The sequence below is a fragment of the Dipteris shenzhenensis genome, chromosome 11, assembly GCF_047967505.1.
Source record: "Dipteris shenzhenensis isolate YYH24624 ecotype China chromosome 11, Dip_SZ_1.0, whole genome shotgun sequence".
Lineage (NCBI taxonomy): Eukaryota > Viridiplantae > Streptophyta > Polypodiopsida > Gleicheniales > Dipteridaceae > Dipteris > Dipteris shenzhenensis.
The window spans coordinates 33,669,474-33,691,909 of NC_141606.1; the positions used below are offsets into that span (position 1 = coordinate 33,669,474).

Sequence of the window (22,436 nt, forward strand, 5' to 3'; positions counted from 1 at the left end):
CACAACCCTAACGCGGCGCCACATCATCTGTCTGAGGCGCACGCCCAACCTCGGACCCACGTGGCTGAGCGGGGACCGCGGGCAAAGGTATAATGCGCTGGCATTATTGGTGAGTGGCTGGTTTTGCGAAGCTGGTTTTGGGCTGGAAGATGGTTTTGGGAACGTGCATGAGGGGTTAATAAAACCGCTAATATAAACAAGACAGAACGTGAACCCCATAGGCTCTCTCAGTAGTCTCTTTCAGTAGTCTCTCAGTCTCTCTCTCTCTCTCTGTCTCGCGTTCTCGTTTTTCTATTACCTGGCCATCTCCGCAAAGCTACAGATACAGTCCTGCCACTAAGCTACTTCACGTCTCCACCCCATCATCTTCCTCACCACCCAGCCTCCTTGCAGCCTTCTGATCCCCCCCCCTTCCCTCCACTTTTCTTTCCACCTTTCCTTCCATATCCACCACCCAGTAGCTTCCAGCTTATACCCCTCCCCCGCCCCTCCACCCATCATCCCTGCCATCACTGCGCCTGTTCCACCCTTCAGCTAGCTCGCTCGCTCTCCTTTCCCTTCCTTCTTCCCCTTCCCTTCCTTTCCTTCCTTCCGCCGCTTCCCCCTAGGTTATCACTCCTCAATCGCCCATTACGAGACTCCGTAAAAATTACACCTCATAGCCTTTCTGCATTACGCTCACACCTTCTTTCCCTTCTTATCTAATCCTTGTCCTAAGCTCTTCATCCCCCGACGCCTGGCAGCTGCGCCTCCGGGCTTTACATCAGTGCCTCCACGTTTTGACCTAAGCGTCTATCGTCGCTGCCTTTAAATTGATCAGGAGCGTCGAAGCTGCTTTTTAAAGCCTCTCCTTGTTCAGCCGTTCAACCTCCAATGGGTTGCTGGCTGAACCACTACTAAGATCTTCTGTAAGCAGTTGAATTTGAGAGTTAGATCCCGCACATCCAATTCCTATACCATCCTCTAAAAGATTTATAAGAGTTTTGCACTTATAAGCGAAAACCCACGTACAGATCGAAAGCCATTGCAATAGCCCGCGAGCTGCTGATCGTCAGGAAAAAGGTATAAACATTTTCCTTCTGGACAGTGCTCTCTTTGAAACTACCACAACACAGGTCCTGATTTGTGAAAATGTGGATTCATCTTTGGGAAACAAAGTTTATTCGACGGGTCTGTGCTTATTGGACTGCAGCTCAATATCGAACAGCAAAGTAACACAAAATGCAGACAAAAATACGAACCTACGTGTTCTCAATTCCTTTTTGTTTCAGAAAAAATAAGATGCTGATGACCTGTTGTCCTTCTTCCTGCAAACTTCTCTCTCTCTCTCTCTCTCTCTCTCTCTCTCTCTCTCTCTCATGAAAAAAGAGAAACCCAAAATCTGCTTTTGTATATTTGAGTGTGTCTAAGTTTTCTCTTACACGAGCGTACATTGCATGGTGATCCCAACATTGTCTGGGCCTGCGATGTCACCTATGGACAAGCATGCCATTCATGCAAATGCCCTTCTCTTCTACTCTTTTTCTAATTTTCGCAGGCCTAGTGGAAACACAACTTGTAAATTGGTACAGGTACACATCGTACTCTTCCATTTCGGCAAATATGGAAGAAGTCAGGCTCAATGTGCTTGCTATCTCTCTTTTTCTTAGCACTTTGTCCAACAGCGAGCTGAAAACAAAAACTGGAGTCATACGTCAGTAAGATAAAAAATTTTCAATCATTTTTAACAAAGAAAAAGCACTTAGATGTGCAAACGCAGTGATGAAGTTCACAATTAGTCACGTATTTAGTTAGGCTCGTGCCTAACCAAATATATAAACTAGCATGAGTTCCCGATAGAGAAGACCAATGCACGTCTCTCATCTACCCAGCTAAGCGTGTGAGATAGACTCTCGAAAGTAGAGAATGCGTTTTCAGACGCTTGAAAGCTATGCCTATGGGCATTTGTCAGTTCCGAACAAGGTCCACACGTATGTTCTGCTCAATGTGCATGCACGTTGCCGGTAGAATTCTTTGGGGTTAACTCACTAATGTCAGAATAAATTCAGAACCGTAACAAACTAGGCCTAGGAAAGTAGATTGTCTGAAAGATCCGCAACCTTGAGAACCGCGCATCAGGTTTTCAAAGGAACTCATTTGCTACATTGGTGCTAGGCTCAGATCCCAGAAGTTATAAATATTAAAATTACAATACTTGATCGTTTTTGTTTGAACAAAATCTGGGAACGCGCTTACGTACACATGTGAGCACCTTCGGTGCTATATTAGTAGCACTAGTGGTCATGAACTCCCAGGAAAGGAAGCCCTACATACAAGAGATACGTGTATTGTCAATGTGGGCGAGGTAAGTCTTTTACATTTGTCTGTTCTTTTTGTATGTCCTGGTTGTCGTTCAGATTAAAGATGTACGTGGTAGTTCCAGAGTTCCTCATAAGACTTTGATGTTCTGCTGAGCTGTATAATACCCCAGACTATCAGTATTCTTTTAACCCCAAGAAGGTATGCTTGTTGTAATATAATTGTTGACACTCTTATATGACTAGGTTTCCAAAACATGCTATCTTGCTGCTTTATCAATTCGCCATAGTCATATTACAGAATTCCAGTGACTCTTGTATGTCAAATATAATTTGCTTTTCTTTGCTGCCTTTTTTTGGTAGTGAATCGTAAGATATAGCAACGTTACCTCATTGACACCTCTCAATAGCCTTCCCATCTGGAACAGTTATAGACGTTGCTCCTACTGTGTACATATATGTTAACAACTATGGAAATCCGAACAATAAGCATTATTGGCGTCTGCAGCATAAGCAGCATACCAGTTACAGCTGACACCTTTGTTATGTTCATTAACAATATGCTCAGCTTTCTAATCAACGAATGCATTGATTGAGACTGAATTATAGTAGCACAACGACGAAATCAATTTTGAATTTAGAACAAAGACTGTCAAGCACCAAGATAACAGTTCCCTAGTATAAAATTCAGAACACATGATTTTGTTAATATACAAAAAGAAGCCATTGTTGTTGGGAAATAGTAGTTCAGACTGTCACCGTTCGTAATATGTATGTATCTAGATATCTCTATATTGATATACATATATGTATGTATATGTTTACATTGTGTGTGTGTGTGTGTGTGCGCGTTCGCACGCACGCACACATTTTTTATAGGTGTATGTACATTTATATGCACAAGCGCAGAGAGAGAGAGAGAGCGAGAGAGAGAGAGAGAGAGAGAGAGAGAGAGAGATCCACTAGTGACCTGAAAGAACTATTGGACCAACAGGAAGAAAATGCATCTTTGACGTTAAATGGAGTGCCAGGAGCATCTCCAATCCTTTAAAAAGTAATCCTACCCCTAAGTCTCCTATGAAGGAGCCCCCTCTTATCTAGAAAGCTATTCTATCATAAAACTCCTTTGAAATCCCATGTGGAAGAAGCAAGAGACTAAGTTATAGAATGACTATCTTGTGCATTCATATTCCTGCCTTATTAATTACATCATTGAATGTTCATAGATGAGTTACAGTGCTGCAAAATCTAGTCTGATCCATCCTTTTCTGCTGCTATAGACTTCAAATTTGTCGTCTTACTAGCTTCTTCATTGTACCTCCATAATTTATAATCTTTCCATAATTTGTACCACCAGACAGAGACTCCATAGGTCCCATATTGCATGTGAAAACTTCTGCACTCATGTCCAGAGTACCATATATTTCAATGCCCTTCAAGATTTTGATTTCACTTTAAAGAATGGGAATTTGATTCTCTTAATTAGTTTATTTATTATCTTCAACTTGATGATTTATGATATTGTTGCAAAGTGAATGGTTTTAGCGAAGCAATGGTGGATAAAGATTCATCTTATCTTTTGAACTTATCTACATTTTCTTAAAATGATGGATCAGGTCTCTGGCATAGATTATCTTCCTAGGTATTCATGCATGGAATACAGTATGAAGACATCCTTGAAATTTTTTGTGCAAACTGGATTAGGTAGAATTTCCTTCTATGAGATGAAAATCCTGCATTTCTGTCCAAGCTGGGCTACATGATCTCGTTCTGATCCAGTAGGTGATACACATGAGTACATTTGCTTATGCTAGGGATCTTCTGGTATTTAAAGTTTCAAGATAGTAGTCTGAAGTCTAAATGGATATACAATTATACATTATATTTACTTCCCGAAAGTTGTGACAAAATAGGTTTCGGCTTGAAAGCCAAGCTTTCTTTTAAAAACTTCAGCATTGTTGGAGTTCGTCCGGAGCAGTCAATAGGAATTTTAATAATGTGGTCTCTAAAGCTCCACCTGACACTTTCTTTAAATTTGATTTCCACACTAAAGACTCACCAAAACTCGGTGCAAAACTTGGTGATAACTCTATTGCGTATACAAACCATCATTCTTCACGTAGAGCAAATGGGGAAGACTTCAGCTCCTATATCTCTTGAAACATGACATTCGATCCATCACCCTCATGTTTATCGACACAACGTGGAAGCTAGGATTGGATAGAGTATTTATGAGGTATATCAAAGAAGAGATTGTGCTTCTCCGTACTGTAGACAGAAACGATTGATAGGTCTAAATTGCCATGACTAGAACCACTAAACTTCCAGAGCAAGGGTCAAACTTGGAAGGTGATCCAGAAGCCTCATTAATATGCAGTGAGTGTTGGTGACAACGGAGTGAATTCCGACCAAGGCCTCCGATTCTGTGTAATGTGAGTAGGTGTGATTCTGTGTGATGTGAGTAGGTGTGGAGAGAGAGAGAGAGAGAGAGAGAGAGAGAGAGAGGGGGAGGTTGCTGACATGATATTTATAAACCTTCCAGATTCCTAACTATATAACACGAAGATGTCGGTGTCCATGAATACACAACCGCGTGTTCCTCCAGGGTTTAGATTTCATCCGACTGATGAGGAGCTTGTTGGATACTATTTGAAGAAGAAGGTGGATTCTATGAGAATAGATCTTGATGTCATTCGTGAAATTGATTTGTACAAAATAGAACCATGGGACCTGCAAGGTAAGTCAGAAATTGCTTTCCTTCGTTGCCATTTTGAAAACACTAATGCAACGTATACAGCATTAAAATAAAATAAAATTAAACATGCCCGCTTTTATTATGTACAAAATGGAAAAAAAATAGAACGTATACAACATTTTAAAAGTAACGCCATTAAAATATACTTTTCTTCTCTTAGATGCATGAAGCTTCCATTGTTTCCTCCTAAGATCTCTATAACCTTACATTTTAAAGCATAGAGCTTCCCTTCTTGTTAGAGTTATTTTAGCAATCTTTAAATCTCTTGGTGATTATGTGACATTTGTTATTTCTTAGCATTCCCTCTCTCTTTATGTTTCATCTTTCATAATCAAAACCCTCCGATTGTATTTTTGCACAACCATTTGCAAAATAATAATCTAAGTCAATGGACCCATGCTCACATATGTGTGTGTGAGAGAGAGAGAGAGAGAGAGAGAGAGAGAGAGAGAGAGAGAGAGAGAGAGAGAGAGAATCAACAACCACTTCTGAAGGTGTAGGAGGCCCTCTATACCCTTTGTTGATTCACAGGCAAATACCATCAATAATTACTGAGTTGGAATAAGGGTCGACTCTGTGGATTTGCCTTGCTTTTAGTAATAGATGTGGAACTACAACAAGCAGACAAGGTTATCTTTTTCATGTGTACAAAGACAATAAGTAGATAGTGGATATGGACAATGAGACTTTAGTATCGATTAGCTGATGAAAAAGAAGTGCTATCTTGAGGAATGTGAAGAGAAAGCGTTCCTTATACGTTAGAGCATTTTTATGAGGTCAAACTTTATAATAAAGTCCATTTGAAATTGATAAGGTGAGAGGGTCAAGGCATGAAGAAGGTCAAATATTGCAAAGCGAGAGTCAATTGCAATAACATACTTAGGAAATAGTATCTATGTATATGTATGGAAAAGTCCTCTTATAGGAACTCCCAAGTGGGATCTCGTATTGGTTGACCAATGAAATAGAAGGGCTACTTTGAAGAGGTGGCTCCTATATAGGCCTACATGGGTATTGAGCTCAAACTTTATTTAAGGGTCACATGATCTGGGAGGCAAGGAGGCCAATTCTTTAAGGCTTGAGTCAAGTAAATTTATCAAGGAATTACTTTGAAAGAATTATTATAGTGGAAAAAATTTGATGTGTTTTAGTGAACCACTTTTTGAAAATGTAGGAGCAAACATACGTTTTATATCTAGTTATCAAACCATAGACTGAGAATATGAAAAGTTAATAATTTTGATAAGAACTAGCAATAGTAAATAAAAATGGGATTGAATCTGTATTTAAAGAATTTAAATACCAATACAATCAAATATTAAAGAAATAAGTTATGAATGAGAACTCGGCTTAATCATGAGAATCGATAACCAATAATGATGAGGTTTTGATGTTGAAAAAATGACTTCACAAATTATGAGCAATTCTAGTCTTTCAATGAATGTGGTCCACTCAGTACTCACCTACAAAATGTTGTGCTAAAATTTATGTGTGCTTACATGATTAGGTGGAGTGAATATCTTAGACAATAGAGGATAGCTTCAATGTGTTTGTGTTAGTGTTTCTATTTGCATTTAAAGAGTGCAATTGAGAGAGTCAAGTATTGAGTGCAAAATCTAGGTGTCATATAGCCTACTTCACAGGGCCATCCAACCCATTGTCTAGGGAGCCTTGGAAGAACTTTTAAGAAAAATGTACCTTTTCTTAACACTTGAAAACAAAATTACTTTCAATTAATAGTTGAAAAGAATAGAGAGATATAGGTCTTGAGAGTAAAACCTAGTTGTCTTATAGCTTGCTTCAGGAGGTCCCCTAATTCATTTCTTGGGGAACCTTGAAAGTAGTTGCTAATGATTGATAGAGTGGACTATAAAATGAATGGATCCGTGAATCTATGAAAATGTAAAAAGGCAGGCATGTAGCTCATCTCTCAACATTCTTCTTTGAACCGTTTGCACTTGGTGCCCATATGGGGCATAAGGAGTACAGATGTCATGTAGATGATATCCCCATGATATCAAAACAAATATTAAAAGGGTTGGTAGTTGGATATATCTATTGTGTTTGTCCTCACGTCATTAAGTTGCTCTAAGTAGTGATGCTGGCCATTGTCTTTCAAACATTATCCTCTAGTGAGAACTCCAAGTGCTAACCAAAACAAAGGCACTGAATCTTGAATATATTAGCTTATAAGGTTCTCCATTCACTAAGATCATCTTTATTGAAAAGGCATGCCATGCCTCTATCAACTAGGTTGCCCTATCACACGTATCCTCATGATAATATAAGAGAGCACTACCAAATCCTTTGGGATGTAGGTTAGATCCATAAACAATACGCCATTGTCTCAAAGTCTCATACCATGCAACAATGACATGTACCTTGTCTTCGTAAGGACCTCGTGCAGCACCTACGACTTCGCTCTCGCAATAAGCTCCAAGGGGAGGGCCACCAGCTATAGAATGTGTGCTAACTAGTGCAAGCAAAGATGGGTGCGTGCATTGTCCTCTCTGACTTCCCAAATAGGAATGGCCAAATCCACTTTGCTAGATTCTATTGTATCTCTCACAAAGGGTGGCCGTGCTAGAGCAAGAACCTAGACAGTGTGGTGTACTCCTTAGTGAGTGTAGGATGAATAACACATCTCTTTTCTAGCCATTCCACATTGCCAATCCTCTACCATTCGAAGAAGTCAAGAACCTTGTAATCCATAATTCATTGTCCATGAGTCATCCTAGATGAAGAAGACTCCATAGGACATGTGTCACCCAGATCAGTCCTTGCACCTCCTTGCACCTTTGAATTGATAGGGCAACGGGTTGAAGATGAGTCCTCGATAGGAGTCTCCCTTAAGTCTCTCCCATTAGGCCTTTAGCATGGTTGCCCTTTGTTTCTACCATACCCTTTTATATTGCTACATCATCTCTCTCGGTGATAGGAAACGAATGAATCGAGGGGATTGGTGAGCCAAAATATAAGGAATCAACTGGGTGAATGAATTGAGGTTCAGTCAAAGAGGAAGTTCCAGGGCTCATGCAGAGATGTTTGCATATGAAAAGTGCCAGCAATAAAAAACTCAGGTTTGAGAGAGAGCCCTTCTGGACGATGAGTAGGTGCGCAGGTGTGGATCCAGTAGGGCTGCTAGGACGTGAGGTGTATGACAGAAGTAGCAAGATCCAATGTAGATGTTTGAGAAAGGGGAGGTGACACCAGGTTCCGACAGTGCAGAGCTTCCTTTATCAGTAAATTTTCAACCCTGAATGACCGTATTACCATGTCCAGAAAACTCTCGCCTTTGGAGACTAATATAATTCTTGGTGATTTGCAATGAGGCCATCACATAACATCAATGAGCATTTTAAGATTTCTTCCGAGCATCTAAGCCCCCGATAGAATAATTGCCATCCGAAGCAATACAGAAAAAATGACTGTGACGCATGGCGACATTCTTTGCAGTATTTAAGTTCAGGGTTTAGCAGTGACAGATAGATCACGACTAATAGCGTTTCCCCTGGAAAAGGCTGCTCATTTTCCTTTAATGAAAGGGAAAAAGCTCTTTCCATTACACTAGTCTTTCTCTGTTGTGTCTGGATAATCCCTTCACCCATGCGAATAAAAGCAAAATTGAAGCACCTATGCCGTCTACTAGCACTTTGCAGCCTAGAAGGAAGGCAGATGTGGCAAGAAAAATCCTTGGAAAATGTTAATAGTTCAAAACTCAGATGAGATGTCAATGTGCGTCAGCATTACAATGCTTCACGGATGTAGTTTTCCAAGTTCGCTACTGGAATGTGAGTTTAATGTGAGGGGCAAGGAAGCCAGTCGCTTTTGTGATTGTGCTGTTATGCCTCCATTCTGGGAGTGCAGGGATGGACTTATTGCTAAAGCAATAGGCTCGCAATAGGACAGCTAGCTCAGAGGTTTTTCTGAACAAATCTTCCACGGACGAGGTTGTTTCAAACAGGTGCTTCGGGTTACAATAAAAAGTGAAGCCACTCGTGTCCTCAGAATTGTCCAGTCAATCTTTACCTTGATGACACACCTGCCTCCATATCTCCCATGAGGACTCCCTTACACATAATGAGCCTCATATCTTGCTTCTCTTCTACATTTTCGGGGTGAATAAGACCAAGGTGCCTCCTTATGGGGATGTCCAGTATGGACCTTATGTGGGATCTTGCAGAGACATCTCGATTTTGTGTCAAAGACATATAATCCCACAGCCCACCGGAAACTTCTAACATGTGCTTGTACCTCAAGTGCAAGAACACGCACGCGCACTCATGACAGAGAGAGATTACTGCTCAATTCATCACATGGGTGTGTGATAGATTTGTCTTTCACATCTTACCAGTCTTGCTATGATTTAAAGCTGAAAATGTGAAAATACATAGAAACTATGGTCGTGGCATGGATCTCTACAAGGTCTAAAATGAGGGCGAGTAAGGTAGAAAGTAGCCAAGCAACAATAATACAAAAGGTCTGTGGTAAGAACCCAGGCCATGAGTATGAGGATCTTCTACTGCCAGAAACATAAAATATGGTCTGATAGAAAAGAATCCCAAATTCCATCTCACCTTGAGCATAGAAGTTCCAACTAAGCATAGTAATGGATTTCGATCATCTTATGGGTAATCCAGTGTCCAATTGCAAGGCGTGTCGGTTCAGAAAAGCATGATCATTATCAGCCCCAAAATTCATAAATTGTAACAATACTAGGAGCTTAACAGGTGAGCGGACCATTAATAGTGGATCCCCATGATAGTAAGTTAAACTCGGGAGACACTCTACAATTCCACACCCTGGAAGAACTTTCCGATGATAGCATGCTGCCTGTGAGTATCTATCAAAGTGTATTGGCAAGCGGTGTTTGATATGGTTTCTCTATTGTCTGTCCTCAAGTTGCCAATATTTTACTGCATCATGCGAACCATATGCCACCAGGGAGTGGTGCTGAATTTAACAACATTCCACGATGATCCTGAGGAGAAGAAACTCGACATGATTTCATCTGAGTGTGTAGAATATGATTAAGAGAGACAAGTTAATGCCTCATCTCTGGCACATAGAAGATCCAGTTCAGGACTCATTAGACTTCCAGACCAATATCTGACCAGCAGTGGACCCGGTGAGAAATGGCATCTCTTAAAGCTCCACTCCAGATAACAGGAAATGAGGGTTGACCGGGCTGAAAATAATCTGTGCACAAACCATTTCCAAATAGTCTGGATTGACTGCAAGACCATAAATTTGGATGTCAATGATGATGATGACACCAGATAGATCCGATCATTTTGGATTTTATAATGCTTGTGGATCTTGATCAATTCTGTAGAATTGTAGTTTCTTTGCCAATGCAGGAATTGAAGAGGACTTGAAAGCATACACTAGAACACAAATAGCGCTATTATGGATTCCACCATTAAGGTGTTGCTTATTTGACATGTATGAGGATATGAGAATTGACACAGAATCTCAAGATTAAATCGAAGATTCCACCTTGAAATCTCAGTAATGATTTTGAGGTTACTAGTTTTGTTTTGGTTTTCTTTGAGGTTACAATGGTAGTTAAGGATAGCAAATGAGATAGGATATCCATAATGCATAAAGAGGTTTTTAATATTGCCAGGAATTGGCTCTGGGCAGCAACCTTTGCAAAGGATAGCCTAATAACTGCTACTCACAATGTCTCGAATGCATTCTTTTCCTTGTTTCTTACAAAGTTTGATTTCAAATTGTATGCTATGATGTCATTGCAGTGTAATCAGAGAGTAAAAAATTACATACATAAGGGCATTTTAAAACATTGAATTATTTTCCTTATTTCTTTGATTTTAAATTGTATGCCATGATAAAAATTACATTCATAAGGGCATTTTAAAACAATGAGATAGAAAATTTAAAATTTTATGAGAAGAAAGGAAGCTGGAACTTGACGTATGTAACTTACTGTAAGGGATTTAATATTACCTTTTATGTATAGAATTTGTTATTAGTGTGGTCTAGGCCCCGTCTTTAAAAAAAAAAAACAGATTCCATTATTGGAGCCCTTTACTTTTACTCAAAAAAACCAATTTCTGTCATTCTTTTTTATTCGTACATGATCAGTACTTGGCCTTGTCTAGGTTTACCCCTTTCATCGAGACCTTGAAGAATCTACTAAGATTATACTTATCCTCTGAAAGTAACCTTCTCCTCTTCTCCTTATTCAGTAGTAGAACAATGACATATCCAGATGTTCGGATACCTTTTCCTCCTGTGTCCTCGTCTAATTTTCAAGGTCATCTATGAATATTCAAAATAAGACTGGATAAAATGCACAGCCTTGTTTTACCTTGATCTTGACAGTTTAAATGTGCCTTTTTTCTCATGTTATGAGCCATCTACCATGCATCTTGTCATCTTAGTTAAAGAATTTTTGTATGATCCTAAGGTTTGTGGTTTTATATTCTTATGGACATTCAAAAAATGCCTATTCTATTGTATAGCTTTTGTCTTGGCACACTCAGGGGACTTCACTAAGCAATATGTAAGATAGCACATGAGTTCAACAGAATGGGGTTTATTTTTTGTGGAGCTACAGATAATATACAGACATAGGGGGTATAAGGGGTTCCTAAAGCCCCTTATCTTGAATGCACCCTGGATTGGCACGTTGTCAAATGCTTTCCGTATATCCACAAAGCAACAAAAAAGAGCTTTCTTTTGCTTGAGCTTCATCCATGGCTGACTTCATGGAAACTAAGTTCAATATATTGATGAGTTCTATGGCCTGAACCCAAGTCTTGCACTTGAGCTTTCAAGCACTGTTCCAATAGCTGGGCCATCAAACTGCTTACCATGAACGTTCTAGTTCCTTGCCCTTTTTATATCACCTCTAGACTTGTATCTTGGAATTAAATTGTTATGTTACCAATAGTGGGGGAATACTTCTTTCATTATCCCATTGAGCATGTTTGTGATTGTTGTGGTCAAAAGTTTTTTTCTCCACATTTAATAATTTCAGATCCTAAACTTAGGGTGTCATAAGCCTGTCTGTTTACCATAACCACACGTTTAAAACTTTTATCACACATCCTTTATAATGAAGAAGTACATTTAGCCACCTTCTCTTTTCGAGATAAGTACCCAGTGTCTACACGGGAAACTGATTGCTTGTTTCCTTCTTTCATCTCCTTGTCATAGCCCTCTTACAAATCTTCTTGTCTACGAGAAACTGATTGCTTTTGAGTTGCTTGTTTACTCCTTTCACCTCCTTGTCATAGCTCCTTGTCATAGAGTTCTTACAAATCTTTTCATATCCTTCCACGTCACCTTTCTAGCTTTAAACTTTTTGAACGCAATTTCTTCCATAATGATGCAGGTACATTGCAAAAAATTCCTGTAATTGTTCCTTTTTCATGTGTTCCTGCTCTATTTTGAAAATTTGGATTATTTGGCATCCTTTCTTCCTTTTCTTTCTTTACTATTTTCATGGATTCCTTGTCTTTTTTAAAATTTCAGATTCTTTGGATTCCTTGAAGTCTTTGTTCAGCTGAGAGAGAGAGAGAGAGAGAGAGAGAGAGAGAGAGAGAGAGAGAGAGAGAGAGAAGGGAAGGGGGGGGGGGGGGGAGGGGGGATGGTATACAGGACATTTGAAAAGTCCAATAACCTGAAAGAAGCTCTAGAATTCAGCTTTTCTATGACGTATGCCTGATCTCTAGCCAAAGACGAATATTCGTACCACCTGGATTCTTCAGTGACCTACGCTATGGCTTATATAGCGGAGTCTGTAGCTTGATGAGCTAATTTATGTAGCTATACTCCCATCCAGAAATATTGAACAATGAGTATCTTCGACTCCAACCAAGGTTGGCAAAAGGAATTCTCTCATGGTTCAATTTCACACTCATTTCACATTCATCAAGTAGCTATACACCCATCCAGCAATATCGAACAACGGGTATCTTCGACTCCAACCTTGGAACAACAAGTATCTTTGATTCCAACCAAGGTTGGAAAAAGGAACTCTCTCATGGTCCAATTTCACATACAAATTTATGTATTTGTTTTGCATTAGGAAGATAGATTTTGGGACCAAACGATATATAGATAGTATCATAACACAAGATAACACCATGGAAACATCATGTCAGCTCTGAAAAAGAATGAAAGTCCAATATCCAATTCTGAAACGAGTGTTGTACACAAATTCATCCCATGGAGGTTACTGCCACAGCATGTGACATCTTTAGCATTATTATATCCTATTTCAGTTGGTGTTTCAATGCAACATGATTCCCAGCATAAATTATCATGGCAGATTCAAGTTCTAAGAGAAATTTTATAGCATTCACAACTAAGGATGCTTTACTCAGTATAAAATATCTTATAAATTTTTATGGCATCATATGTGTGGCCTTGAGAAATGTTATATGACCTTGTGGATTGTGATGTGGAAATGGAGAGAGAAAGAGAGAGAGAGAGAGAGAGAGAGAGAGAGAGAGAGAGAGAGAGAAACAGAAAAGGCTGGGGAAGGGTTTGAGGTGGGGAGAAGAGGGGCTGTGGATGGGTCTGGAAACTGTCAACAGCTCTGGTTCTGGTGATGATTTAAACACTCATAAGTTATGTCAATACGAGACAGAGAGATGCAAAATTGGTTCAACGGAGCAAAGTGAGTGGTATTTTTTCAGCCACAAGGACAAGAAGTATCCTACAGGAAACCGTACAAACAGAGCAACAGCTGCTGGATTTTGGAAGGCTACAGGGCGAGACAAGGCCATTTATTCTAAGCTGAAGTTGATTGGGATGAGGAAGACACTTGTCTATTATAAAGGCAGGGCACCTAATGGCCAAAAAAGCGACTGGATCATGCATGAATATCGACTTGAAACCTGCGAGAATGGTTGTCTCCAAACAAGTGTAAGGCCACAAATGAATTTCTGCTTTGCTTTATCTAATACAATTCATGTATAGGCAACGTACTATAATGGAAAGGAACGAAAATCTTGTCTCTAGATACCTCTATAACCATAATTTCAGGCGTTAGTTAGATTATTTTCTAGGTCCCATCAATGGGTTAATTAGGGAGAAAGAGCTGCACTCTTTCCTTGGATTGTTTGGTTTTATCTTTAAAGCAATCTCCATGAATCTCTACAAATCACTGATTGCAGGAAGCTAGAGAAAAACTATGATTCCCTGATTAACAAAGGCAAGAGAAGAACACTATTGCTAGCAAAAAACCTTAACCATGTCTCTGCATGAATGTTTCTTTTGAAACTTTAAGCTACATATTCAGCTAGCCCACAGCATACAACAAATACAAACATGTCTCTATTTTGTGCTACCATCCAAAAGATGGCTTCAACATACTGTGAAATATCAATTAGATTGTTGAAATCACACTTTAAGATCATGTAAAGTCATATCTAGTCAATTTGGACGAAAATTGTCCAGTTATCTTTTGCTTGCTTGGTTGGTTGAGAGCTTGTTCAGTGACAGACACCTACACGAATTTGTTGTGTCAATCTGTCATTCCAGAATAGCTTTTTTTGTGTGGGGAACATTTTTAAACATTTTTTTATTTAGTTCGGTAGCTCCCATGGTATTGACAATGTGAGAGATACCTGCACGAATTTGTTGTCCCAAGCAGTCACTCAAGAACAGCTTTCTTTTTTAGGCATCGCTAGGAAATAAAAATCTGCCAGCTTTTGTTATCGTGTGGTTCGCTAGCTCCAATGGTATTGATGATGTATTTCGTTACCACTTTCTTTAGTTTATAGCAACAACTTGTCTCCAATACTGCAGTCACCTAATATGTTTTAAGATTTATGAACATCATCATTTATCTTCTCCCGTTGGAATAAAATTGTCTATAACTAAACTCAGATTCTGTTTATATTGGTTAATAAAGTTTGCCTGATTGGTTTCAGCTGGTATGTTTAGGCATCTCTTACGATTTCTTATATTGTACACTGATCAAGACTTGTTGAATGCACCTGTGAATACTTTCAGGAGGAAGGATGGGTTGTTTGCCGAGTATTTCGAAAACGTTGCCTTAACATGAAGAAGGGACATGAACAAGACTCAGCCTGCTGCCTTGAGGATCAGATGGGCTTGCTCTCAGGCTTCCAGTCTCCAAATATTAGTCCTTGTGGCGAAATGGCATACAGCCATCCCTTTTCTTGCAAGCAAGAATTTGACCTTGAGTACCATCTCTCCCATGACCAGTTTATACAGCTCCCCCAGCTAGAAAGTCCAAAAATCACAAGTTTTGCTTCCCCAACAAACTTAAAGGAACTATTAACTTGCAACATCAACAGGCCTAGATCTGACTTTCAACACATTGGAATTGGCAGTGCCCCTTTTGGAGGGGTGTTGTTACAACCCAGTGTACAAGATACAAGATCAAATTCTAAGAATGTTGAGCAGCAAATCACAGATTGGAGGGTTCTAGATAGACTTGTTGCCTCACAACTGAGCCAGGAAGATACACCTACGGAGTTGAGATTTTCATCAGGTGAGGATGATCCTTTGAGTAATGTGGCCATGCTTCTTTCTCAGAGCAAGCAGCCAAATCAAGAATATAATCCAGACAGCAACGTTGATCTTTGGAGCTTCGCCAAGAAAGATATGCCAACGGGACTTCTCCAGTACACTAATTGAAACAGTGAAGTTTTTAAATATCCAAGGGTAATCTTACTGCGATTGCTGCTATCAAACAGAACCATAAACATAAAATAAAGCTAGCTGCTCTACTAAAAGTCACCAGGATTTAGCAAACTGTGCCCATGACAAGTGATAGTCCTTGCAGGACTTGGACTACAGAAATAGTCATACCACCCTTTATCTGTATTGTAAAGGATTTTGATTTGGCCTAGCGTTACGTCTATACAATAGTCTGAAATTTTCTACATAAATGTACTTTTTCTTGACTTGTTTGAAAGTCAAATTTTCTCATTACATTGTACTATCACTTGTATGGCAATGATATTAAGTATATATTTTCCGTCTTTAATCGATCAGGGTGTACACAAATGGTTTGTAAGCGACATCACCATCTCAAATAAAATAACGGGTTTCGAACGAATCATTGAAAAGTCGTTTAACAATCTGAGTTGGAGAAACAACTTGAGCCACTGCATCCCTGCACATGAAAGCGAGCGCAAATGATTTTAACTGTAGGTAGAACTTCGTACAAGGAGTTTTTCTTTAGATTTATGCTGACAAATTTTTGCCTGGGAATAGCCAAGAATACTGCGACAATTGCTCATTTTCAAGATACGTAACAGATTCCTTATAATCACTTAGACCATATCCGCCGATTGTGCTTCTCTTCGAGTAAAGAAAATATTTACTGTTCGCTTCAGTCCCTTTAAGATTAGCGGCAAACCTTTAAAATAGTCCGAGCTACCACAGTCATGAGTCCTACTGTCAGAGCATTTCAAAATTAGGGGCCTGACTGGGATAGTGGAACAGGTTCGTGCATAAATGATTCGTTATCTCTGGAACTGGTGCGAACGTCTATGGTGTAATTCTGGACGATAACGGTGTGGTAACGCTATGCCAAAATAGAGATGAGATGAACTATCAACAATTCTCCCTTGTTTTGGCATCACGTATATAAGTCGACCCGCGCAAGCTCAAGCGCTCTGTCTCACACACGGACCATGGTCATCGCCCAGTCCGGATACGTGGGGCTTTCCTGAAGTGCGATAAATACCCGAAAAATTGCGTACTCGTCTAACTACGGTGTCTTTTCTACGCAGAGACGGCAGGCGCTGCGCCTACGTCCGAAGAAACCATTTTCTAAGCTGACTAGCTCCCCTGTGTAGAAACTCATCAAGCCACGTGTTCATCGTTACCCAGTCTAGAACCCTACGTTGATGGTGGAGCGTATGCTCGGTCGTATGAGCCGTCTAGTGCACAGCTCCTGGATCTGCTAACAAACGCCCAAAATAAAGCCGGGAGTACAGTGAATTTGCTGCAACCTATCTTACCACGCACAGCAAACTGATCGAACTGAAACAGGTGAGAGCTCTTATCCCTAGATTCTCCGATTAAAGCAGGGATCGGCATGGACGGCGGAACGTTACACGACCTTAAAGGAGATGCGAGTTCCAGTGATACAATAATTCTTACTGCACAGTATCTGTGTATAACATTGGACGACGCTGAACCCGATAGGTCCGGCCAGCAACCGTTTCGATCTCTCTCTCTCTCCCCCCCCCCCCCCCGTCGCCCCCGTCTCGTTCTGAACTCGACGGTTCTCTCTCTCGTCTGTCTCTCTGTGATCTCTCCCTCTTGAGCTCTCTACAACTCCAGACTTGTTCTCCTTTGCCCTAGTACGAAGGAAAGCTCTATGCCTTCTACGATAGATATCCCTCCCAACGAGGGTCGAGGCCTCGACATAATTCCGTCCTCGCGGAGCGGCGGGAGGCAGGGAGAGTGGTGTACGTAGGAGATTTGAGAATGTGCATGAGAGCAGAAAGGGTAGCTGCAGGGAAGGCAAAAAAAGAGGATGGATCATGGGAAGGAGAAGGCAGGAGGGAATGATGGAGGTGGGGGTGGCGCAGAGGTGGTCGGAACCTACACGCACTATTCTGAGTGAGGGTGAGTGTGTGCGTGTGGATAGAAGTGCAAAGATTGCATGCGTGTGTGTTGCTTTACGTGCTTGTGCATGCGTGCTGTGTTTGTGTCCCCCCATCCCATGTCCAAGTGCTCCCCCCACCCAACCCTTACATCATTTAGCCCCCCCCTTAAGTCAACATTTTCCTCTTATCTCTTAGCCCCAACCATGGTCGCGTGTTCACACTTTCCTTACGAGATGCTTACTCTCACGCTCCACATGGTAAAAGAAATGAGCAATTGGTGCTGTATGTGATTTCGTTCACATGCTTTTTATAACCCCAATAGCTTTAAGCGTTTAATAGGTGCCTCAATACTTTCACGTAGCCCATTACCAAACTTTGGCCCTCCATGGAAGCATTGTAGACAATTGAACCTACTGTGAGCACCACATGGCAGCATGCTATTGGCTGGAGCAAAAATACAGCATTGGTGCTCAAAATGGCTCCTTCAAAACTAAGGTGCCAAATCTAAAACCAATGGTGCTTTAGGGGTCCCTCGAATATTGTGCAAATCTAAAAAACCGGCCACCAATGTTGCACTGTTAGTTTCATGTGGATTGAGCCTTAGTGTTTCACACAAAACATTAAACATAATTTCTCTTCCTAGATACAAACTGGTCTAGTGTTTCACATAAAACATTTTCCTTATAATTCACACAAAATAATTTCCTTACCAAATACAAAAACCTTCAAGTTGAAAATTTAAAGATTTTTATTGATATTTTGCAAGTTTTCAAGAAAAGGTATAACTACAATCCCTTCAGCAACATTTTCCTCTTATCCTTTAGCCCCATGATCCAGCCTTGACACAAAACATTTTCCTTAACACATACAACTCTTTGCTTTTCAATTAATAATAATAAGAAAGAGAGCTAGAGCCACCATCCAAGGCCAGCTGTAAGGATTCATGAGTGTTGTGTCCCCTAATGGACACCTCCAAGCACACATCATTTTGTACTTCTCGTAAGTCAACATTTGGCTCTTATCTCTTAGCCCCATAATGATCTAGTGTTCACACAAGGCATTTTCCTTAACAGATACAAACCTTTCTTTTCAACAACCTATAACAAGATGGAGAGCTAGAGCAACCATTTAAGTCAACATTTGGCTCTTATCCCTTAGCCCCATAATGATCAAGTGTTCACACAAGGCATTTTTCTTAATAGATACAAACCCTTTCTTTTCAACAACCTATAACAAGATGGAGAGCTAGAGCCACCATTTAGGGTGGGAGATTGTATCCAATGTTGCATCAAATCATCTCCAAACTGCAAGAAAGACTACCATCATCCATGTGCCATTTCTACAGCCCATCATGGACATATTTCCTGTGCCCATGCCACCACCTGAGAAGCCTAGGGCTAGGGCAAAGCAGACACCGAGGAAGCCACAGCACAAGGACTTGAGGAAAGGTTCAAGCTCAAGTCAGCCATGAGAGGAGGATTCGGAGGAGGATCAGCATATAGAAGAGCAGTACAAGAAGTTTAAACCAGATAGAGGGTGCCATGGAGCCATGTTCACGTACTTGTACGACCTCCAAAAAGAGTCAGGAAGCGATACAGAGCGAAACCAGGAGTGAGAGCCTTAAGGGAGATCAAAGCACCGAAAACCTGATCCCGTGTGCTCCTTTCCAAGGTGTTGTATGAGAGATTGTGAAGAGAGTGGGAGAGAAGTAAGGAGTCTCACTTGCAACTTTCTCACATACACAATGGGGGAATACACACAAAAGTGGAGGCTGAAAACAGTTTTCCTCTTCTTAGTTGTGAAAGCCAAAAGAACTCTCCTAAGTACAAAAGGAATAGATGAACCCTATATGTGGGTCTCAAACCAAACTCAGCTAACCTAGGTGGCATACTAACTAAGCCACTAACTAGAGTACATAAAGATAGCTGTCATCCAGCTATTATTCATGGGCGGTGTACCAACTGCATCTGCAGCTAACAAGTCAGTGACATAAATGCACAACGGTCACCCTAGCATATCACGAGTGGAGCTCGATATCTCAACACTCCCCCTGGAGCTCAATCCCAATTCCTGCACACCAAGTAGGTCTCTGAACTTGCACAGCTTCTCTGTGCCTAATGCCTTCATGAATATGTCAGCTACTTGATCCTCTGTGCCACAACAACACAAAGCAACTATAGACGCGCTTGGTAGACACGCAAAATAGCGGGCGCGTCTATAGGCGTTGCTCTAGTAGAGAAATTACGGGCGCGTCTATTAGCGCGGCTAAATGCTCGTCTATTTGCACGTCAATCACCGCGTTTATTTGCACGTTAGACCTGAGAAAATACGGGCCCGTCTAACATCCCGTCTATTAGCGCGTCTAGTTGCGCGTGTATTTGCGCGTTTACACTGAGACTCAGACGCGCATTTAGACGCGGGGTTAGACGCGCTCCAGAGAATACAGAAAGTGAGATTTTGGTGTACATCATTGCTTTCCAAACATTGCCCATGATTACCAAAGCACATAATTTTTTGCAAGCCCACATATACAAGAATTAAGGGAAATGAGGAGAATGAGACAATATGTAAAATAGTTTTGCCAATATCAATTGTGGGGCTACGGTTCAATCTCATCCTCAATGAGATCAACCCTTGCCAAACTATCTACTTCAAAATCCAAACAAGTGTTTAGATCTACAAATACATTCAACCCACTACTACTTGTGCCACTCATGTGCTCATCGAAATCAAGATCTCCAATGGTAGGCTCGTTCTCACGGGTAATGCCGGCCTCAATATCTATATCTCCTATCTCATGATCATCCTCCTCTCTTGTATCACGGTCATCATCACGTCCATGGGCATGATCATCCTCCATACGCTCCATATTAGTAAATGTACTATACATCACTTTGGAACGTGGCATAATAGGTATGACATGCCACCACCTATTATTATCCACCATTGGTTGATAGACAACCTAATTCAAACACAAATACAATCATGTTACTTTTCTTGCATCAAATATTTAAAAGCGAGTATTTTTATGTGTGTGCACAGTACCTGTTCACATTGTTGCGGTAGTATTAGTGTGTCCTTCCTACTTTGCCAAAACTTTGTGGAGTCAATAGTTACAAAGCCACTTGCATGGCGTTTGATTGTTGCATTAGGGCCTCTTTCCACCACGTCCTTAAACCACTTTACATCCAAAACATACACAAAGAAGCGTCGAAAGTCAAGCATAATGATATCTTGGATTATGCCACAATAATCATCCATGACTCCATTGGCTCCCTCAAAGCTAGCAATGATGCCGCAATCTTGTGTGTTTCTCTTATCATCAATCCGTTGTGTTCGAAAATGCTTGCCCTCACACCATATAGCATTGAACATAGTGCACTACACCAAGAAAAAATCAATTAAATAAGCAATCTAAATTATAAAAACCTCCTAACTTATGCATAACATTCTATATACCGACCTTGCTCATGCATCCCCTAGCATACTCCCATTCTTCCATTGTGATATGCATCCCCTTGTCTTTCTCTGCTTTCTCCATTTCATCAAGTAGCCAATCCACATGAATATCCTTTGGAAGTGCTCTTAGACGCTGAGGGTATGGCACACGAGATCCGTGGTGTGTATGAAAGAGGGCCCTTTCTTCTTGTCTTCTTGCCTTTGCATCCTCGTATCTTGTCACCCATCTTTTCATCACATCACTATTAAGCACGCAAAAGAGGTTGATACTATTACGCAACTCCGTGTCTATTACTTTGTTGCATCCTCTTCCTTGAGGCACAATAGAGGTCATCCTTAGGTCTTCATCATCTCTCCATAGTCGTGGGAGAGAGCTATCCACATCAACAAGAAACTCAGAAATATATACAAGTGACTCTTGTACCAACCAACCCTCGGCCATGCTACCTTCGGGTCTTGCATTTTGTCCCACGAAGCCCTTCAAGGTCTTCATGAAGTGCTCGAGGAAGAACAACCATCGTGCATGTATAGTACCGCATATAGCAATCTCATCCACCAAATGCACTATGAGATGTAGTTGGCTTGTGAGAATAGAACGTGGAAATGTCTCCTCAACTAAACAAACCGCCTCCACTGACATAACTCGAGCATTCTCAAGCGTGGTGGGATCTATTTCCTTTGAGCTCACATACCTCACAAGCTCGCCCATCTTGTAAATACAATCTTTCACGTCCTTTGATGCACTACGTGAAATGCTAGTAGGTAGTATGAACTGAACCTGCGAGGAGGTGGTTGATTAGTTGCTTATAGCTATTCACTCACAAATTTGAAAGGAAAAAGATATTATGCATATAAAATACTTACTTGGAGCATCTTGTGCCAATCATGAGATTTCAAGCCATATAATTGCTCTACACCTCTTTTCTTGCTCTTTGTAAAGGCTCCCTTCAAACACCTCATGCATCCAGTGGGAGTACGAATTGTAGTAATAGCACGCTTCACCGTCGCCATCTCTAGCTTTGATAACATCCACGGTGCACGAGGTAAAAAAACACGCCCATTTGGTCTCTCTTGAGGCCAAGCTTCACGCATCCTCCCTGTGGTACGTAGATCCTCCCTTATGCCTGCCGAATCTCGTGTCCCATTCAAATGCTCCCAAATGGTAGATGCCACATTCTTGAAGATATGCATGGGATCGAGCAGGTGATTGATCTTGAGGTGGGACCAATATGGTAAACGATAAAAGATGGAGTATCTAAACAAAATAAAGTGTTAGCGTGCAATCTTCACTTTCAACCAATATAGCCAATCTTTACTTCCAGCCAATACTTACAAATCCTTACCGGCTCATGC

The 22,436-nt window shown here is 40.7% G+C and overlaps 1 protein-coding gene across 1 annotated transcript; it reads left to right on the forward strand.

Annotated features, from left to right (window-relative positions):
* Positions 1 to 865: 865 nt before the first annotated feature.
* Positions 866 to 15,696, forward strand: LOC147896940 (NAC domain-containing protein 105-like). Its single transcript, XM_087381180.1, has 4 exons — positions 866 to 1,062; positions 4,840 to 5,034; positions 13,676 to 13,953; positions 15,046 to 15,696. Exons 2-4 carry the CDS (start codon positions 4,863 to 4,865, stop codon positions 15,694 to 15,696), a joined length of 1,101 nt encoding a protein of 366 aa, XP_087237306.1. The 5' UTR covers positions 866 to 1,062; positions 4,840 to 4,862.
* The last annotated feature ends 6,740 nt before the right edge of the window (positions 15,697 to 22,436 follow it).

Excerpts from the sequence above, each read along its gene's own strand:
- LOC147896940 (XM_087381180.1), top strand. The coding sequence starts at position 4,863 with ATGTCGGTGTCCATGAATACACAACCGCGTGTTCCTCCAGGGTTTAGA. Across the intron at positions 5,035-13,675 it reads AGAACCATGGGACCTGCAAG|AGAGATGCAAAATTGGTTCA; the intron begins GTAAGTCAGAAA and ends AATACGAGACAG. Across the intron at positions 13,954-15,045 it reads ATGGTTGTCTCCAAACAAGT|GAGGAAGGATGGGTTGTTTG; the intron begins GTAAGGCCACAA and ends GAATACTTTCAG.